Raw genomic sequence first — 18,858 nt, 5'->3', positions numbered from 1 at the left:
GGGTTTTCTTCCCTTAGCAGCCTTTAGTTGCGTTAGCTCCTCGAGGACGAGTGTGGCCTCATGAGCCCTGGGATTCTCACTTTTATAGTGTCTTCTGTATTTGATACTTTATAGATGTTTAAGGAAAACCAAGATCTCAAATCCAAAAGTAATGAGAAGGATGTATCGCAAAAGGAGAGACTTCCCAAATAACGTTTCAGCTGTTTTGGTTTAGTTCGAGCAACCTGTGGCTGGCAGCCAAGCCCAGGACTCAGTTTCCCCACTGACTCTCCGCTGTGATCCTTCCTGAGTGCGGTGCGGCGTGGCGCGGCTCGCTTGGGCCTCTCTTTTTATCCAGTATACCTCTCTTCACAGGGTGTTAACGTCTGGGCCTTGGTGGCAGCCATGGTGCTCCTCTCCAGCGGTGTGAATGACATCCAGCGTCTACTCTTCTGCCTCAGGAGACCTGGCTCCACGGTGACTGTGCCTGACGTCACTGAGACCCTGTACTGCATCGCTGTCCTCCTTTACGCCATGAGGGAGAAGGGGATTAACATCAGCAATAGGTAATTCCCTGGGAGCAAGGGAGGAGATGCTGTGCTAAAGCAAGAGGCCCTAGACATTGTTCTTGGAAGAGTGAGGGGACGAGGGTGTGGGTATGCAGGGATGAGCGCCTGGGTAACGTGCTCCTAGGCAGTGAGGGCTCACGTGTTCTGCCAAGATAAGTTGATTTTATTCATACCCGGCTACAGTTTTCTAGAGAAACACTAGAATATCCTTTGTGCTGTGTTCGCTTTTGAGTAGACTATTGGGGCCATTAAGGCCTTATCTACTGTATCTTCTCAATATGAGAAAGGCCAGAGTGTTGGGTGCTGATTGACAGTGACCTTGAGAGTGATAAATAGGCAAAGGTTCCGGACACCAAGTGGCCTTGATATTCAGTGGCCTCACTGTGGCTGATGCTGCCTATACAAAACCTGCATAACAGAAGGTTAGAAATGATGACATCAAGATAGAAGAGACTAGCTGGAAAGAAGAAGTGAAGAGAGGATAGGGAAGGGGAGAAAGGGAAGGTAGTAGGAGGGGACTGTGGTCATGGTGTACTGTCTGTTTATGGAAGTTGTCAATGAGAAGTCAAAATAAATGAATAACTTCTTTTAAAGTAAGCAAAGGTCAGTTTTCAGGATCGTGCCTTATAAAGGTGGGAATCCTGGCGGAGAACAGTTCCAGTTTTAACCTGGTCCTGGCTCCGTCCTGACAGTCACACTTGGAATTAGGGCTTCAGTGTACGAGCTCCCGAGGGACAGCTCGCTCCATGTCAGCGTGGCATGTGGGTGTTTGCTGTTGTACACTTCTGCTTTAACCGGGAGACGAGCACTGGACCTGTGTTCATGAGGCTTGACCAAGAGAGCGGTGTTGGGCGGTCAGCTCCCCGGAACACCGAAGCCGTGTGCTTGGTAGGGAAGTGACAATCCACGGAGCTGAGTTTGGGCTCTGTGCACATGGACAGGTTTTGGGGTGATCTGTGGAGGGCTGAGTTTGATATGTCTTGTGCCTGTATATATTGAACTCTTGATAACTTGGAGACTTTTTTAAAAAAAGTTCTTGTATTTGACATCCCCCCCCCCTTACTTAGGCTTTCTTCAGTTTTATTCATGAATGTCGTAAGATTTGCAGTGTATAGACCTTTCATATCTTTGATTAAATTTATTACTATGTATCTTGTCATGCTATTGTAAGTGAAATTATTTCCTTTTCTAAAAAGTTGGCTTACAAAGTAGCAGGTTTCCTTATGTATATTTTCATTTATCCTTGCTTATTTTTTTCTCTGTGTATGTGTCTGATGGAGTGTGTTGTGTATGTGCCCATCCGTCCCGTACCCCCCACACTCACCTTTGGTGGCTGGGCAGAACATTGGGTATCTGCTCCATCAGTCTTCTGCCCATTCTTTTTTTTTTTTTTTAATTTTTATTAGCATTTTCCATGATTATAAAAAAAAATCCCATGGTAATTCCCTCCCTCTTCCCCCAATTTCCCCTTTGAAATTCCATTCTCCATCAAATTACCTCCCCATCTCAATCATTGTACTTACATATATACAATATCAACCTATTAAGTACCCTCCTCCCTTCCTTTCTCTTCCCTTTATGTCTCCTTTTTAACTTACTGGCCTCTGCTACTAAGCCATTCTTTTTTTTAAAAAAAATTTAGTTTTTATTTATTTACTAGAGACAGAGAGAGAGAATGGGCACACCAGGGCCTCCAGTCACTACAGATGGACTCTAGATGCATGTGCTACCATGTGCATCTGGCTTATGTGGGACCTGGGGAGTTGAACCTGGGTCCTCAGGCTTCGCAGGCATGCACCTTAACCACTAAGCCATCTTTCCAGCCCCCTGCCTTTTTTTTTTTTTTTTTTTTTTTTTTTTTGAGCCAGAGTCACTTCCTGATCCCAGAGCTTACTCTTTTTTTCCATGAGCTCTGGCAGTTCTCTTGTCTCTGCTGCTGTTTGGGACCGGGATTACCGTTGCATATGGCCATACCCAGTTGCTTTCGTGGCTCCTGTAGATCACACTCAAGTGGTCTCTCAGACCACTTCAGGTCGTCATGTTTGCACAGGAACTTTCTTAACTGCTGAGCCATCTTTTCAGCCCTATACTTAGTTTTTATTTTATTCTACTCATTATTTATTTGCAAGGAGCATACCAAGGTCTCTTGCCACTATAAACAAACTCCAGACACATATGCAACTTTGTGCATCTGGCTTTATATGGGTACTAGGGAATCAAACCTAAGCCAATTCAGACTTTGCAAGCAAGTGCCTTTAACCTCTGAGCCACCTCTTCAGTCCTATAGTCTTTTTTTTTTTTTTCTTGGTAGGGTCTCACTCTAGCCCAGGCTGATCTGGAATTCACTATGTAGCCTCAGGGTGGCCTCGAACTCACAGTGATCCCCCTAACTCTGCCTCCTGAGTGCTAGGATTAAAGGCGTGTGCCACCATGCCCAGATTTTTTAAAAACTTTTTTATTGACTGCTTTCATAAGTATAGACAATAGACCATGATAATTCCCACCCACCTCCATTTTTTCACTCCTAAATCTACCCTCCATTGAATCCCTTCTTTTCAATTAGTCTCTCTTCTATTTTGATATCATTTTTCCACCTATTAGGAAGGTCTTATGTGGGTAGTATCAGACCCTATGAGGTCATACATAACTAAGTAAGGCCATTTTGTGACTGGAAGATAGCATTGTAAGCAGCCCTACCCCCTCCCTTTGGTTCTTAATTGTTTTCTGCCATCACTTCCGAAATGGCCTCCTAGTCTTGGAGGGTGTGATAGAGATGTCTCAGTGCTGAACACTTCACTGTCACTTTTTCTCAGCACTATGGTGGCTTTAAAAAATGTATTTATTTGCAAGGAGAGGAAGAATGGTGAATAAGTACATGGGTGTGCCAGGGCCTCTAGCCACTGCAAACAAACGTGCACCACTCTGTGCATCTGGCTTTTACGTGGGTACTGGGGAATCGAATCCAGGTTGTTAGGCTTTGTAGGCACGCACCTTAAACTCTGAGCCATCTCACCAGCCCTGTGGTCATAATCATTTGAGAAGCTTCTTGGGCTGGAGAAATGGCTTAGCAGTTAAGGCACTTGCCTGCAAAGCCAAAGGACCCAGGTTCAATGTCATATAAATGGACTGAAGGACAAAGATCACATGATCATGTCCATATATGCAGAAAAGTCATTTGACAAAAATCCAGCATCCCTTTATAATAAAAGTCCTAAATAAACTGGGGACTCAAACCCAGAACATGCCTCTGGAGGGCTCTCCAGGACCCCAGTGAGCCAGATCGACAGGGTGACGCGTGCCTCAGCAGCTGGAGGTTCTGGCACGCCCCTTCTCTTTCTTGGCCTGCCTCCTTCTCACTCTTTCTCAATTAAATTAAAAATAAAAAGAAAAGCTCTAAACAAAAATGTGAGTAGCATTAATATATGGGCAGAAACAAAAAAAAGTGCCTAGAGGACAGTTTGTTGGGCATAATATATGCATTTCACCAGACAACAGCAGTTGTTGGTCCCCTAGGGTCCTGACCTCCACAGCATGGCCTAGGTTGTCAATAGCAGGCATTTGTTCCCTCCATGGAACGGGCCTCCAGTATAATAGAGCATACGCTTTCCCTCATAACAGACGTGCCACTATTGCGCCAGTTGGCACATGTGGTCTGGCTGTGCAGTTGTAAGGTTTGCAGAGTCCACTGATACTTAACACCGTGGATGACTTCTGTCTCCCAAAAGGCTCCATAGCCCTTTCCAGCATCCTGATAGGTGGTCATCAGGGAGGAAGGAGGCTTCCAGCTCAGCTCCAGCTTGGTTCCTCAGTGACCTGCAGCCCAAGCATGTGGACTCCTCAGCAATAGAGTCTTCCATCTCATTCTGGTTGGTCATTGGCCTTTAATGGATAAGTAAATATCTGGGTGCGCCAGGCCTTCTAGCCACTGCAGACGGACTCCAGATGCATGTGCTGGATTTGATCCCCCAGTTTATTTAGGACTTCTATTGTGAAGAGATGGTGGATTTTTGTTAAATGACTTCTCTACATCTATGGAGATGGTCATGTGATGTTTGTCCTTCATTCTATTTATTTGGTATACACATACTTGGTATTTATTGGTTTTTGGTTTTTTGTTTTTTGTTTTCGAGGTAGGGTCTCACTCTGGTCCAGGCTGACCTGGAATTAACTATGTAGTCTCAGGGTAGCCTCGAACTCTCGATGATCCTCCCACCTCTGCCTCCCAAGTGCTGGGATTAAAGGCTTGCACCACCATGCCTGGAGGTTTTTGTATGTTGAACCATCCTTTCATCTCTGGGATAAAACCTACGTGGTTGGGGTGAGTGATCCTTTTGTCGTATTCCTGTATTCTGTTTGCTAGTATTTTGTTAAGAATTTTTCTATCTGTGTTCATGAGTGAGATTGGTCTGTAATTTTTGTAGTTGTTGTGTCTTGGTCAGCTTTGTTATCAAGGCAATGCTGGCTTTGTAAAAGGAGTTTGGTAGTATTCCTTCCTTTTTTTTTTGTTTTTCAAGGTAGGGTCTCATTGTAGCCCAGGCTGACCTGGAATTCACTGGGTAGTGTCAGGGTGAGCTCAAACTCTCAGCGATCCTCCTACCTCTGCCTCCTGAGTGCTAGGATTAAAGGCGTGTACTATCATGTCCGGCTATGAATTTTAAAGAATATTTATTTACTTATTTGAGAGAAAGAATGAGAGTGTGTTAGTTTAAAATAAACAGGTAGAGTAACGAAGCCAGGTGCCCTAAGCTGGCGGGGTCTGTTGCCCCACACCTTCATCCTGTCCCCTGGCAGGCTGAGATGCCGCGGGTTCCAGGTCAGCCTAGGCCAGAGTGAGACCCTGCCCCCATGAAAGACAAAAGAAACAGAAAGGCACTGTAGATGAAGAACTGTCAGAAGTGACAAAAATCAACCGAAACTCACTTTATTTAAGAAGGGCAGAGTGGGCTAAAAATTGATCAATCAAATCTAACATATCAGTCATATTTGTCTTAGTGGGTTAGAGATCCTTTTTTAAAAATATTTTGTTTTTATTTATTTATGACAGAGAAAGAGGGAGAGAATGGGTGTGCCAGGGCCTCTAGCCACTGCAAGTGAACTCCAGTCACATGTGCTACCCAGTGCATCTCATTTATGTGGGGAATCAAACTTGGTTCCTTAGGCTTCTCAGGCAAGTGCCTTCAACCACTAAGCCATCTCTCCAGCCCACCTCCCTTTTTTATAAGCTTTATTTATTTATTTGAGAGAGAGAAAGAGGGAGAGAGAGGGAGAGAGAGAATAGGCGCTCCAGGGCCTCCAGCCAATGCAGACAAACTCCAGACGCATGTGCCCCCTTGTGCATCTGGCTGACATGGGTCCTGGGGAATCGAACCAGAGTCCTTTGGCTTTGCAGGCAAACGCCTTAAACACTAAGCCATCCCTCCTGCCCCCCCTTTTTTAAATTTATTTTTATTTTTACTTCATTTTATTTGTTTGGGGGGGCAGATAGAAAGAGATTGGGCGTGGCAGGGCCTCTAGCCACTGCAAACGAACTCTCCAGATGCATGCGCCCCTTGTGCATCTGGCTTACATGGGTCCTGGGGAATCAAACTTGGGTCCTTTGGCTTTGCAGGCAAGCATTTTAACTGCTAAGCCATCTCTCCAGCCTCCCCCCCACATTTTTTTAAGATAGGGTCTCTCTCTAGCCCAGGCTGACCTGGAATTCACTATGTAGTCTCAGGCTGGTCTTGAACTCAAGGTGATCCTCCTACCTCTGCCTTCCGAGTGCTGGGCGCATGCCCAGCTGAGATTCTTATTTAGCACTCTGCCCTGATATAGAAAGTGTGATTAGCAGTTCCAACGCAGGCCTGTATGTCTGACTTTGAGATGGCCCTGTTACCTTCCTGTCTCACCTTTGCTGAGTTGGTAGGTCAGTAAATCTGAATACCTAGTTTTAATTGACCCTCTTTTTCCCTGTCTTCCTCTCTCACATCCCTAGCTATACCCTTCCGTTCCCAGTACTCCCTTTTCTACTTCCATACACACGTGTTCTACACGAGTGTTAACTTCGTAAGAAATAGGCAAGGGAGCAGCCGAGCTTTAGGAAGATGATGGCATTAAGTTTATGGGCAGGGTTGTATTTGCCAAGCTGGCGCCTTGTGAGGAGAGCGGCTTTGTGCTTGCTTTGACTCGTGCTGTCTGCCCTTTCTCTGAGTCACTGCCAGCTCTCACTCCTGCTCCTCGGCCGCACTCTGTGTGATGTTACACAGAGAAGCCCTTCCAAAGGTGCATTTGTCAGCTGTATAGTAAATTCTTTTTTTAAAAAAATGTATTTGCTGTATTTATTTGAGAGAGTATGTGGGTGTGCTAGGGTCTCCTGCCACTGCAAACAATTCTGGACACATGGGTCACCTTGTGCATCTGGCTCTATGTGGGTATTGGAGAATCAGACCCAGGACACCAGGCTTTGCAAGTGCCTTTAACTACTCTACTGAGCCATCTCTCCAGCTCCAATAAATTGTTTTCTTCTCATCATTCTATGTAATGGAATTTCTTTTTAGAAATGTTAAAGAGTAAATGCATTCAAGGCATAATAAGATACACTAACTTTAATTTGAAAGTCTCTAAATCTATTTTTTTAAATCCATTAGGATTCACTACAACATTTTCTATTGCCTATATCTTCAGGAGAATTCCTGTCCTCAGGCCAGCAAAGCTAAAGAGGAGCCATCTGTGTGGCCAGGGTATGTATGTGCGCTGTATGTGGGTATGCAATTTTTCTTCATTCTTAGTTTCTTTCTTTTTTTTAAATGTTATTTATTTTGAGAGAGAGAGAGAGAGAGAGAGAGAGAGAGAATGGGTGTTCCAGGTACTCTGGTCACTGCAAACAAACTCCAGATGCATGCACCACCATGTGCATTTGGCTTATGTGGGTGCTGGGGAATTGAACCTAGGTCCTTAGGCTGCACAGGCAAGTGCCTTAACCTCTAAGCCATCTCCCGGGTCCCCCTTTTTATTCTGTTATTTTAAAAATTATTATTATTTTCAAGGTAGGGTTTCACTCCAGCCCAGGCTGACCTGGAATTCACTCTAGTCTCAGGCTGGCCTTGAACTCATGGCGATCCTCCTCCCTCTGCCTCCCAAGTGCTGGGATTAAGGCTTGTGCTACCACACCTGGCTTGTTTTCCATTCTTGACTCTTCCTCTTGTCTGAAAGGAAGGGAGATGTTTTGCTTTAACCATGTTATGTAGGCACAGTTGTATAAATTTTACCCGTAAAAAATTTGATACTTTCATTTATTTGAGAGAGAGTCTGTGTATATGGGCATGCCTGGGCTTCTTGCTGCTTCTTTGTGCATCTGGCTCTATGTGAGTACTGGGGAATTAAATTCTGGACCAGCAAGCTTTTCAAGGAAGCATCTTTTACAATGGAGCCATCTCCCTCGCCCTTCTCCCATTTTGAGGATTTTGAGTACACTTACTGAATTGTACAGCTGCATCGTGATCTAGTTTTAGAGCATTTTTATCCCCCTAAGGGAGGCATGCTTTGGGTGTACTTTTGGTTATCCAGTTTGCTCATTTGGGTGTTTGGACAGTTCACCCCCTGGACTTTTTAATTCATTTCTATTTTTTCAACTTCTGTTTTCTGGTTGTAGCAAGAAAACGCCCATCCAGCTTACACACGAGCAGCAGCTGATTCTGAACCATAAGATGGAGCCTCTTCAGGTGGTCAAAATCATGGCATTTGCAGGTGAGAGCTCAGTCAGCTTCCTGAGTGAGCATCAGGAGACGTGGCGCTCCTGCCTGCCGCTGTTGCGTCTCCTCTCCACTGCCTGCCACAACTTTGAACTTGGCCCTTCTCTTTTGGCTTTTTGCAAGGCAGGGTTTCACTTTTGATTCTAGCCCAGGTTGACTTGGAACTCACTCTGTAGCCCCACGCTGACCTCAAACTCATGGCAGTCCTCAGTCTCTCAAGCAGTGGGTCTACAAGGCATGGGCCACCATGTCCATCCTTGATCTTTCATTGAATTATCAGTCAGATAATGTCAAAAGCAGCCTGCCAGGAAGAACTAGTTTTCTCTTATTACTGCCTGGAATATGGAAACTAGAATTCTTTTTTTCTTTCTTTAAATTTTTATTTGTTCATTTATTTGAGGGAGTGAGAGAGAAAGAGGCAGAGAAAGAGAAAGAGAGAATAGGCATGTCAGGGCCTCCAGCCACTGCAAATGAACTCCAGATGCATGCGCCACCTTGTGCATCTGGCTAATGTCGGTCCTGGGGGATCAAACTGTGGTCCTTTGGCTTTGTAGGCAAACGCCTTTTAACTGCTTAGCCATCTCTCCAGCCCTGGAAATTGGAATGCTTGTTTAGACAGACAATTATGAGCACTTATCTTGAGGGGTGAATCCCTCACATGCCATTGTGTATGCTGAGTCACTAGTTGCTTCTGGAGAGAGCTCATGTTCATCTGTTTAAAGGGTGCAGTAGTTCCTTGCTTTGGAAGGTGATGTCCTGAGTACCACCCTCTGCTTCTACGTGTTTCCTTAAATATGCCGTCACTCCTGTGCCTCAGTCGGCTCATTTGCCTTCTTAGTCTGTTTGTGCTGTTTTCTCTATGTGACCTCTTCCTGCTGGTGCTCTACCCAACCTTGTGAGTGGCCTGTCGTGCTACAGGTCCCAACAACGTGTTGGGAAGTTCTTCTTTTTTGGTTTTTTTTTTTTTGGTTTTTCAAGGTAGGGTCTTACTCTAGTCTAGGCTGACCTGGAATTCACTCTGTATTCTCAGGATGACCTCAAACTCACAGTGATCCTTCTACCTCTGCTTTCTGAATCTGGGATTAAAGGTGTGTGCCACCACGCCTGGCTTTGTGAAGTTCTTTAGTTACCCTTATTTTATAAAGAAATTGAAGGTCCAGATTAGGTAAGAACAAAAGTGGCAGAGCTATACTTAACAACTGGACGCCTCTCTCTCTGAAGGCTTGCCACCTTCTGTCTCCTCCCCATCTTCCCTTCTCCTCTTCCCTTTCTTCCTCTTTTTCTGTTGTTTCCTCCATTTCTCCTTTTCTCTGTTTACCATACCATATTGATTCTCATTATTTATTATTATTTTTTAAAATTTTATTTATTTGTAAGCAGAGAGAGAAGAGAGACAGCCAGACAGAATGGGCACGCCAGGGCCTCCAGTCACTGCAGACGAACTGCAGATGCACTTGCCCCTTGTGCATCTGGCTTATGTGGGTCCTGGGGAATTGAACCTGTATCCTTTGGCTTTGCAGGCAAATGCCTTAACTGCTAAGCCATCTCTCCTGCCCTATCTATTTATTTATTTATTTATTTATTTATTTATTTATTTATTTATTTATTTATTGAGAGAGAGAGGCAGAGAGAGAGGGAGAGAATGGGCACGTCAGTGCCTTCCAGCCGCTGTGAATGGACACGAGATGTGCACGCCCCCTTGTGCGCATGCACAACATTGTACGCTTGTGTCACTTGACATCTGAAAGATTCCAGTGGGAGTCCTTAGGCTTTCAGGGCAAGCATCTTAACTACTAAGCTATCTCGCCCGCCTTATTTCTTTATTTTTAAGTATATTACTTAGAGGAAGGAAAGGGGAGGGAGGGGAGCGGAGTGGAGCAGAGGGGCATTAGAATGCCAGAGCTTCCTGCCACTGCAAATCCAACTCAAGATGCATGTGCCACTTTGTGCACCTGACTTTGCATAGGAACTGGGGAATCAAACCTAGGTTGTCAGGCTTTGCTAGCAAACTTTAACCACTGAGCCATCTCTCCAACCTGATTCTCATCGGTTTCTGTTTCTTCATGATGAAGGCTTCTTTAATCAGTGAGTTCTAAATATCCAATTGCTGAACTCTAACCCCTCCTTTCCCAAGGTAGGGTCTCACTCTAGCTCAGGCTGACCTGGAATTCACTATGTAGTCTCAAGGTGGCTTTGAACTCAAGACAGTCCTCCTACCTCTGCCTCCTGAGTCTAGGATTAATGGTGTGCACCACCATGCCCAACCCTCTTATTTGTTGAGTTTCACCTTATGTTGACTTTTTAAAAATATTTTTATTTATTTGAGAGAAAGGGGCAGAGAGAGAAAATGGGCGTGCCAGGGCCTCTAGCCACTGCAGATGAGCTCCATATGCATGTGCCTCCTTGTGCATCTATCTTACGTGGGTCCTGGAGAGTCGAACCAGTATCCTCTGGCTTTTCAGGCAAATGCCTTAACCACTAAGCCATCTCTCCAGGCCCATGTGTTGATGTTTTTATTCAACTACATTTGATAAGATTTTATTCAACTACATTGTAACATTGTAAGGCATACTTTTAGCATCTCATAGTACTTCTGGCATATGGCTGAGTGCACAAGAGATACCCAGGTAATATTTATTAAATGAGTTATTGAATAGGAAAGGTAAAACAGATGGTCTTTGAGTCTCCTTTGCATGCAATTGCTTCAGAGACCCGAGTGAATGCTAGACCAGCAGTAACTAGCCAGTGCGTTTTTTTTTTGTTGTTGTTGTTTGTTTGTTTGTTTGTTTTGTTTTTTATGTAGGGCTCACTCTAGCCCAGGCTGATCTGCCACTTACTCTGTAGTCCCAGGCTGAGATTAAAGGTGTGTGCCACCATGCCCAGCAACCAGCCAGTTTTTGAGTTCCTGCTGCTGGGCACCTTGCTGGTTGGTCATCTTTACTGAACAAGTGTCACCTTATATTGCTGAGGAGCAGACCGAAGTCCTGCGATCACACGGCTTGCACTACTGTGCTTGGCTAGATCCTGCCAGAGCCAAGAACCCAGCCCCCCTTTGTCTGCTCTTTTCATTTTCAGAGCACCACTTTCTTAAAGAGCTAAGTCGGTCTTGATATCAGCCTGAGAAAGATCTGAGTGGAGATCCTGGAGCATGTTTTGCTTAGCTAGAGGGTCACATCCTCTCCTCTTGACTTCCACAGGCACTGGGAAGACCTCTACCCTGGTCAAGTATGCCGAGAAGTGGTCTCAGAGCAGGTTTCTGTATGTTACGTTCAACAAGAGCATTGCAAAGCAGGCGGAGCTCGTCTTCCCCAGCAATGTTATCTGCAAAACCTTCCATTCTATGGCCTATGGCCACGTCGGGCGGAAGTGAGCATTGCCGTGTGTTTCTGTGTGACCTCCTACTGCTGTTCATGTGATGGTCATAGGACCACTGTGAATTTACCTCACAATCCTAAGATGCCGTGTTGTTACCTGTAGTGATTGGTAGTTTTACACTATAAAAATACATGTTTACAGTTAACATTATTTTGAGAAGGAATTCTAATGAGAATTGAGGCACCAGAAGTCAAAATGACTAGTTCAAAGTTTAGGATATTACAAATCCAGAAGTGTTAGCATTCCTTTACAAGGGTGGGTATGGAAACCTCCCAAGCACGCGAGGCTTTTTGGATGGACATGAAAGCTTAAAAGAACTTGGGATGTCCCCTGTGGGGTTACTTGGAGTGTGGGCCACACCTAGGAGGAGTGCTGTTTCCTGGGAGTCAGTTTATCTTCTGGGTTGTGATTCGTGAGTTCATGAAAGCCATTTCGAGTCAAACATTGCCTCACCTGTGTAACATACCACCTTGTCTTGGGGTGTCACTGGAGAGAATGGGGCTACAGTAACTACCAGTGTTTGAGAGACCAAATACTGTTCACTTGGGGTGTGCGTTACAGGTACCAGCAGAAGAAGAAGTTGAACCTCTTCAAGTTAACACCTTTCATGGTCAGCTCTGTCCTCGCTGAAGGGAAAGGTGGATTCATCAGGGCCAAGTTAGTGTGCAAAACCTTGGAGAATTTCTTTGCCTCTGCTGATGAAGAGCTGACTATTGATCATGTACCTATCTGGTGTAAGAACAGCCAAGGACAGAGAGTCATGGTTGAGCAGAGTGAGAAACTGGTGAGTATCAGAGGTCTTCAGGGTCAGGGATGTGGTGTTTTCTCTGTCTTTCATGTCTCGAGAGCCACTCATAGGAAGTTGGAGGAGGACCGCTGGGACTAGAGACCTGTCCTGGCACCTGTGACTTGGATGGCATATCTCCTGGGGAGAAAGGGCATCCTCTGGCCTCAGTTCTCATCTTGGTCCTCATGACTTCTCATTTGCTTGGTTGGTTGGTTTATGAGGAAGGGTCTTGCTGTGTGACCTAGGCTGACCTCAAACTTGAGCTCCCTGTTCCTCGTGCTGGAATTGTAGAAGTGTGACTTCTTGCCTGACTTAACCTTCTCATTTAACAAATCATATTAGACATTGAGGGACTTGTCATTGGATGGGTATTGTGGACCCAAAATCTGCACTTATCTAGTGACTAGAAGTCTCATTTAATTTTTGGTTGTGGTTTATTTCTTCTTTTTTTTTTTTAATTTTTATTAGCATTTTCCATGATTATAAAAAAAATCCCATGTTAATGGTTGTGGTTTCTATATAGATTTGCTATGCTAGTGGAAAAGTCTGTTTCCTTAATTGGATGTCTGGTTCATATAAATAGTTCATGTGAATGACCCCCTCCCCTCCGGCTTCTGCCCTGGAGAGAGGCTTTCTCCTAGGTGCGGGATTCTCTAGGAAGGAGAAGAACTTCTCTTGGCTTGGGCACCTTCTTGCTTTGCTTTCCCCCTTATCTTTTTGCTAAAATAAATCTCACACTTTACAAAAACGTTGATTGCTCCTTTTGTCAAGTCTTGAGTCATTTGTCATTCATTTTATGAGTTACCATTCATGAATCTAGAAAAATAATTGGGCCTTTTTCTGGTACATGAACTTTGTGATAAAGATCACAAAGGTAGAGCTGTAGTGGATACCTCCCACCTCTGTTCTGTAATGGTATCTGTTTTTAGAAAAATTATTCCTATTTATTATTTATTTGCAAGTAGAGAGTGAGCAAGAAAGAGAGAGAGAGAGAAAATGAATGAATGAGAATATGGGCACTGCAGGGCCTCTTGCCACTGCCAACAAACCCCAAATGCCTGTGCCGCTTTGTGCGTCTGGCCTTATGTAGGCACTGGGCTTTGTGAGCAAGCGCCTTCAACCGCTGTGCTGTCTCTCCAGCCCCTGGTGGCGGGGGGGAGGGTGTTGTCTTTGTGGAAGCAGAAGTGTGAACTTGAAGGTTGTCTTTTCTGGGGTCTTAAAACTTTGGGTGACTGTTCTCTATTTTCTAGAACGGTGTCCTTGAAGCCAGCCGACTTTGGGACAACATGAGGAAGCTGGGGGAATGCAAAGAAGAGGCGTATCAGATGACTCATGACGGTAGGCAGGCTCTCCCCTCGGGTATCTGTCCATGTAACTGTGCTTCCTGTGGGTTGTGACTCTTGCTACTCCCTTCTTCCAGGCTATTTGAAACTCTGGCAGCTGAGCAAGCCTTTGCTTGCCTCTTTCGATGCCATCTTTGTGGACGAGGCGCAGGACTGTACCCCAGGTGATAAACTGTTCAAGACATCACTAGTGTCAAATATGTAGAGCAGCGTCATGACTATGTAAGAAGGCGTGTGTGTGGAGCAGTCACTGTGATAAAGAAGAGGGACAAATGATACTCTTTCAAGAGTCTTTCAGAGATTTTCATTTTACTTAAGATTTCCACAATTGTTCCCTTGCTTGAAGCAGATTAATCTTCCTCCATATGTTTGGCTGAAGTTGTTAGTAAAATGTTGACTTGGTAATTCACCAGATGCAAGGCCCTAGCCTCCTGCTGAGTGAGAAATTGTGGTCAATTCAGAGTGAAGCTTGGTGTTGTGTGGCTAATAGAGAACACTGACAATATTGTGAATGTGACTTACTAGGTAATTTTGGATAGTCATAGTGTTGCAGAAAAAAATTGCCTCATATAATATTTACTTATATATTATAGTCACATAAAAATTTACCTAGGACTAAAAATAAACTGTATTTCTAGGACCAAAAACTCTTCCCCTAGTCTGTTATGGAATTACTTTTTTTGACGGAGTGCCAGCTCTACAGAAAAAGACAGCTTTGTTGTCTGGCTTGGTCTTGCTTTGCTTCCTTTCTTGCTGTTGTTTCTTTTTACTGTGTGAGTCGGAGTCCTTCAGAGTCCTCACGTTTTCCTCTCTTGGTTGCAGCTATCATGAACATAGTTCTGTCTCAGCCCTGTGGAAAGATCTTTGTAGGGGATCCCCACCAACAGATCTACACCTTCCGCGGCGCAGTCAATGCGCTCTTCACGGTCCCCCACACTCATGTGTTCTATCTCACTCAGGTAAGCGCTTGCTGTGCTTCTCAGTTCCTAGAAGTGACCTCCTGCTTTGTTACATGCTCTCCTTGAGGGTCACAGCGGGTCCTGTGTCCTGGCTTCTGTGCGGTGCTCTCGAAGCACAGGTTCAAGAGGTCTGCAGACTCAGCCATTGTGATCATTACTTGCTTTTCTTTCTTTGCTGTATTGGCATTGGCATTGGCATTGGCATTGACAGTGAGAACCTTACCATGAAGCAAGGCCTTGGCATGAAACTGGCTAGCAGTTTACTTCAACACATTCTGAATTACTATCTTTTAAAAACATTTTTATTTATTTGCACACGTGTGTGTGTATGTGTGTGTGTGCCCCCGATTTGTGTCGATGAGGGTCTCTTGCCACTGTAAACGAATATAATGCTGGTGCCACTGATTTTGCATCTGATTTTACATGGGTGTTGGGGAATTGAACGGGACTGGTAGGTTTTGCAAGCAAGTACATTTAACCACTGAGCCATCTCAGCCCACATTCAGAATTAGAAAGGAAAAACAGCATGTTATTGAAGAATGTGCTTGATGTGAAGCAAAATGATTTTCCATTGACTGGTTGACCCTTGAGAACGTCTCTTTCACCCTGAGACTTGAAATGGGAGGCATGGGAGAGTGTTCTCACTGAAGCACTTGACCAAGGAAGATCTCCGTTACAGTTGGGTTGTGAGCCGACCTGACTGCTTTTTTGTGCATTTTCATTCATAGGGTCAGTTGATTGATCATAGTTATTCAGAGTTGTAGGTTTGGCACTTTCCCAAAGAAGAACGAAATAAATGGTGACTACAAGGAAAATAGCTCACAGTGTTTGTTGCTATTTCTTCCTGTGCACTAAAATTTTTTTTTTTTTTTTTTGGTGGAGTGGGTGGTTGAGGTGGAGTCTTACTCTAGCCCAGGCTGACCTGGAATTCACTATCTAGTCTTGAACTCACAGTGATCCCTCTACCTCTGTCTCCTGAGTACATGGATTAAAGGTGTGTACCACCACCCCCAGTTCCTGTGAAGTAAATTTAACAATTTAGAAGCTGAGCTGGAGAAATGGCTTACTGGTTAAGGCACTTGGCTATGAAGCTTAAGAATCCAGGTTTGATTCCCTAGAACCCATGTAAGCCAGATGCATATGGTGGCATGTGTGTCTGGAGTTCATTTGCAGTGGCTAGAGGCCCTGGCATGTCCATTCTCTCTCTCATTAAAAAAAAAAAAAAGGGCTGGAGAGATGGCTTTGCGGTTAAACGCTTACCTGTGAAGCCTAAGGACCCCGGTTCGAGGCTCGGTTCCCCAGGTCCCACGTTAGCCAGATGCACAAGGGGGCGCACGCGTCTGGAGTTTGTTTGCAGAGGCTGGAAGCCCTGGCGCGCCCATTCTCTCTCTCTCCCTCTATCTGTCCTTCTCTCTGTGTCTGTCACTCTCAAATAAATAAATAAATAAAAATTTTAAAAATATATATATATATATGTATGTATGTATGTGTGTATATACGTGTGTGTGTGTGTATATGTATGTATATATATATAATATGAATATATATTTGCTTGTTTCTTGATTTTTGAAGGTAGGGTCTCACTCTAGCCCAGGTTATTCACTCTGTATTCTCAGGGTGGCCTCGAACTCACAGCAATCCTCCTACCTCTGCCTCTTGAGTGCTGGGATTAAAGGCGTGCACCACCATGGCTGGTTTAAATATTTTTTAAAAATTGGTACCCTTGAGCTGGATATAGTGGCGCACGCCTTTAATCCCAACACTCGGGAGGCAGAGGTAGGAGGATCGCTGTGAGTTCGAGGCCACCCTGAGATTACATAGTTAATTCCAGGTCAAGCCTGGATGGGAGTGAGACCCTCTGCCTCAAAAAAACAAACAAAAAAAAAATTGGTAGTCTTGTGTCTACCATGGTGTGGCAAGCCATCGTGTCTTTGGTTATGCATAAAGGCTCTTCCCTCTACAAATATCCATTTTCTCATTAACTTTGACCAAGACAGTATGTCACAGCAGTCTGACATATTTCAGTATGAGAAGCCTGGCTTTAAACAGGTTGTTAAACGTGTCAAATTCAGCCCTGTGTGGTGATACATGGCTTTAATCCCAGAGCTCAGGAGGCTGAAATAGGAAGATTGCTGTGACTTTGAGGCTAGCCTGGGACTGCAGAGGGAGCTCCAGGTCAGCCTGGGCTAGAGAGACCCTATCTTGAGAAAACAACAACAGCAAAAAAGAGATGCATGCATGCATACATACATACATAGTGTCACTTTCCTGTTCATTTTGTTTTTGTTTTGAGAAATTAGTTGTTTTAGAAAAGTATGCTTTATGCTGTCATGTAATGTGCTTAGTTTTAGGGAGTTTAAATTGTCTGATATGGTGAATATAGACAGATACAGTAAAAGCTCATTGGAAGCCTTCATAATTTTCAGAAGGATGATTGGTTCTTAGACCAGAGGTTTAAGAACTTTAAGAACTGCTTTTAATAAACTTGACCTAGAGGCCAATGAAATAAGCCTCTTACATTAAAGTGTAAACTTGTTATGTGATTGGGAGACCTTGAGGTCCTGTCTGCTCAAAGTAGGGTTTTTTTGTTTTGTTTTTTTCCTCAAGGTAGGGTCTTGCTCTAGCCCAGGCTGAGCTGGAATTCACTATGTAGTCTCAGGGTGGCCTCGAACTCATGGTGATCTTCCTACCTGCCTCCCAAGTGATGGAATTAAAGGCGTGCGCCACCACGCCCAGCTCAAAGTAATTTTTTTATTTTTTATTATTTTATTTATTTATTTATTTATTAGCGACAGATAGAGGGAGAGAGAGAGAATGGGCGCGCCAGGGCTTCCAGCCTCTGCAAACGAACTCCAGACGCGTGCTCCCCCTTGTGCATCTGGCTAACGTGGGACTTGGGGAACCAAGCCTTGAACCGGGGTCCTTAGGCTTCACAGGCAAGCGCTTAACCGCTAAGCCATCTCTCCAGCACTCAAAGTAATTTTTTAAAAATATTTTATATGTATGTATTTGAGAGAGTGGGGGAAGAGGAAGATAGACATAGAGAATGTGTACACCAGGGCCTCCAGCTACTGCAAATGAACTCCAGATGCATGTGCCACCAGTGCATCTGGCTTATGTTGGTACTGGAGAATCGAATCTATGTCTTTAGGCTTTGCAGGCTAGCACCTTAACCACTCTACCATCTTTCCAGCCCCTGCATTTGCCCGCAAAGCTGAAGGCCCTGGTGCATTCATTTGCTCTCTCTTCTCCCTGGCTCTGTTACTCTGTGTATATGTCTCTTTCCCCATGCAAATATTAAAATAAATAAATATTTTAAAAAATGTTTTTGTGGTATTAAGGATTGAACCCAGGTTCTCATACTTGCTAGCCAGGTGGTCAACCTCTGACCTATGTCCCCAACCTGTGAATGTTCATTTAATAGTGATTTTACTTAGAGTTTATTTGTGCTGGGCAGTGTTTGTAAGTTAATGTTGAAAGAGTCTCAAAAGGGCTACAGATATAGCTCAGTGGTTAAAGGGGCTTGCTTACAAAGCCTTGATGGTCCAGGTTTGAGTTCCCAGTGCCTAAGTAAAGCCAAAACACAATGTTTCTGGAGTTTGTTTACAGCAGTGGTTGGCTCTGGTGTGCCCATATTCTCTCTCCCAAATAAATAAATAATTTTTAAAAAGAGTCTCAAAGAGTCAGGTGTGGTGGCGCACACCTTTAATCCCAGCACTTGGGAGGCAGGTAGGTCACCATGAGCTCGAGGCCACCCTGAGAATACATAGTGAATTCCAGGTCATCCTGCACTAGAGTGAGACCCTACCTCAAAAAAAAAGTCTCAAAAGTAAGAGGAGTGCTGGACTGATAGCCATTAAAGGCTCTTGTTTGTAAAGCCTGATGGCCCAGGTTTGATTCTCCAGTGCCCATGTGGCACATGCTTCTGGAGTTGGTTTACAGTGGCAGGAGGCCCTCTGTCTGCCTTTATCTCTCTCAAGTAAAATAAGTAATTAAAAAAGCAAGAGGAGAAACCTCTACTTTTACTTCTATGCTTCATGAGCTGTGATTTGAATAAGGGGAGGATAGACCCACATACAAGAACTGTGTACTCCTGTAGGTGTTGGGGATAATGGT

At 44.4% G+C, this 18,858-nt stretch overlaps 1 protein-coding gene across 2 annotated transcripts in view; it reads left to right on the top strand.

Annotated features, from left to right (window-relative positions):
- Positions 1-18,858, top strand: part of Fbh1 (F-box DNA helicase 1) — a 51,387-nt gene that overhangs the window by 15,455 nt on the left and 17,074 nt on the right. For both annotated transcript variants that reach the window (XM_045135037.1, XM_045135036.1), the window contains 8 exons: positions 355-545; positions 7,175-7,267; positions 8,179-8,273; positions 11,476-11,644; positions 12,215-12,437; positions 13,691-13,778; positions 13,861-13,947; positions 14,606-14,742. In XM_045135037.1, the coding sequence (XP_044990972.1) occupies positions 355-545; positions 7,175-7,267; positions 8,179-8,273; positions 11,476-11,644; positions 12,215-12,437; positions 13,691-13,778; positions 13,861-13,947; positions 14,606-14,742 (1,083 nt within the window). The remainder of the gene's footprint in view (positions 1-354; positions 546-7,174; positions 7,268-8,178; positions 8,274-11,475; positions 11,645-12,214; positions 12,438-13,690; positions 13,779-13,860; positions 13,948-14,605; positions 14,743-18,858) is intronic.

Source organism: Jaculus jaculus, chromosome 15 (assembly GCF_020740685.1).
Source record: "Jaculus jaculus isolate mJacJac1 chromosome 15, mJacJac1.mat.Y.cur, whole genome shotgun sequence".
NCBI lineage: Eukaryota > Metazoa > Chordata > Mammalia > Rodentia > Dipodidae > Jaculus > Jaculus jaculus.
Note: the sequence above shows the minus strand (reverse complement) of the source record. Positions and strands in the feature narration are given on the sequence as shown.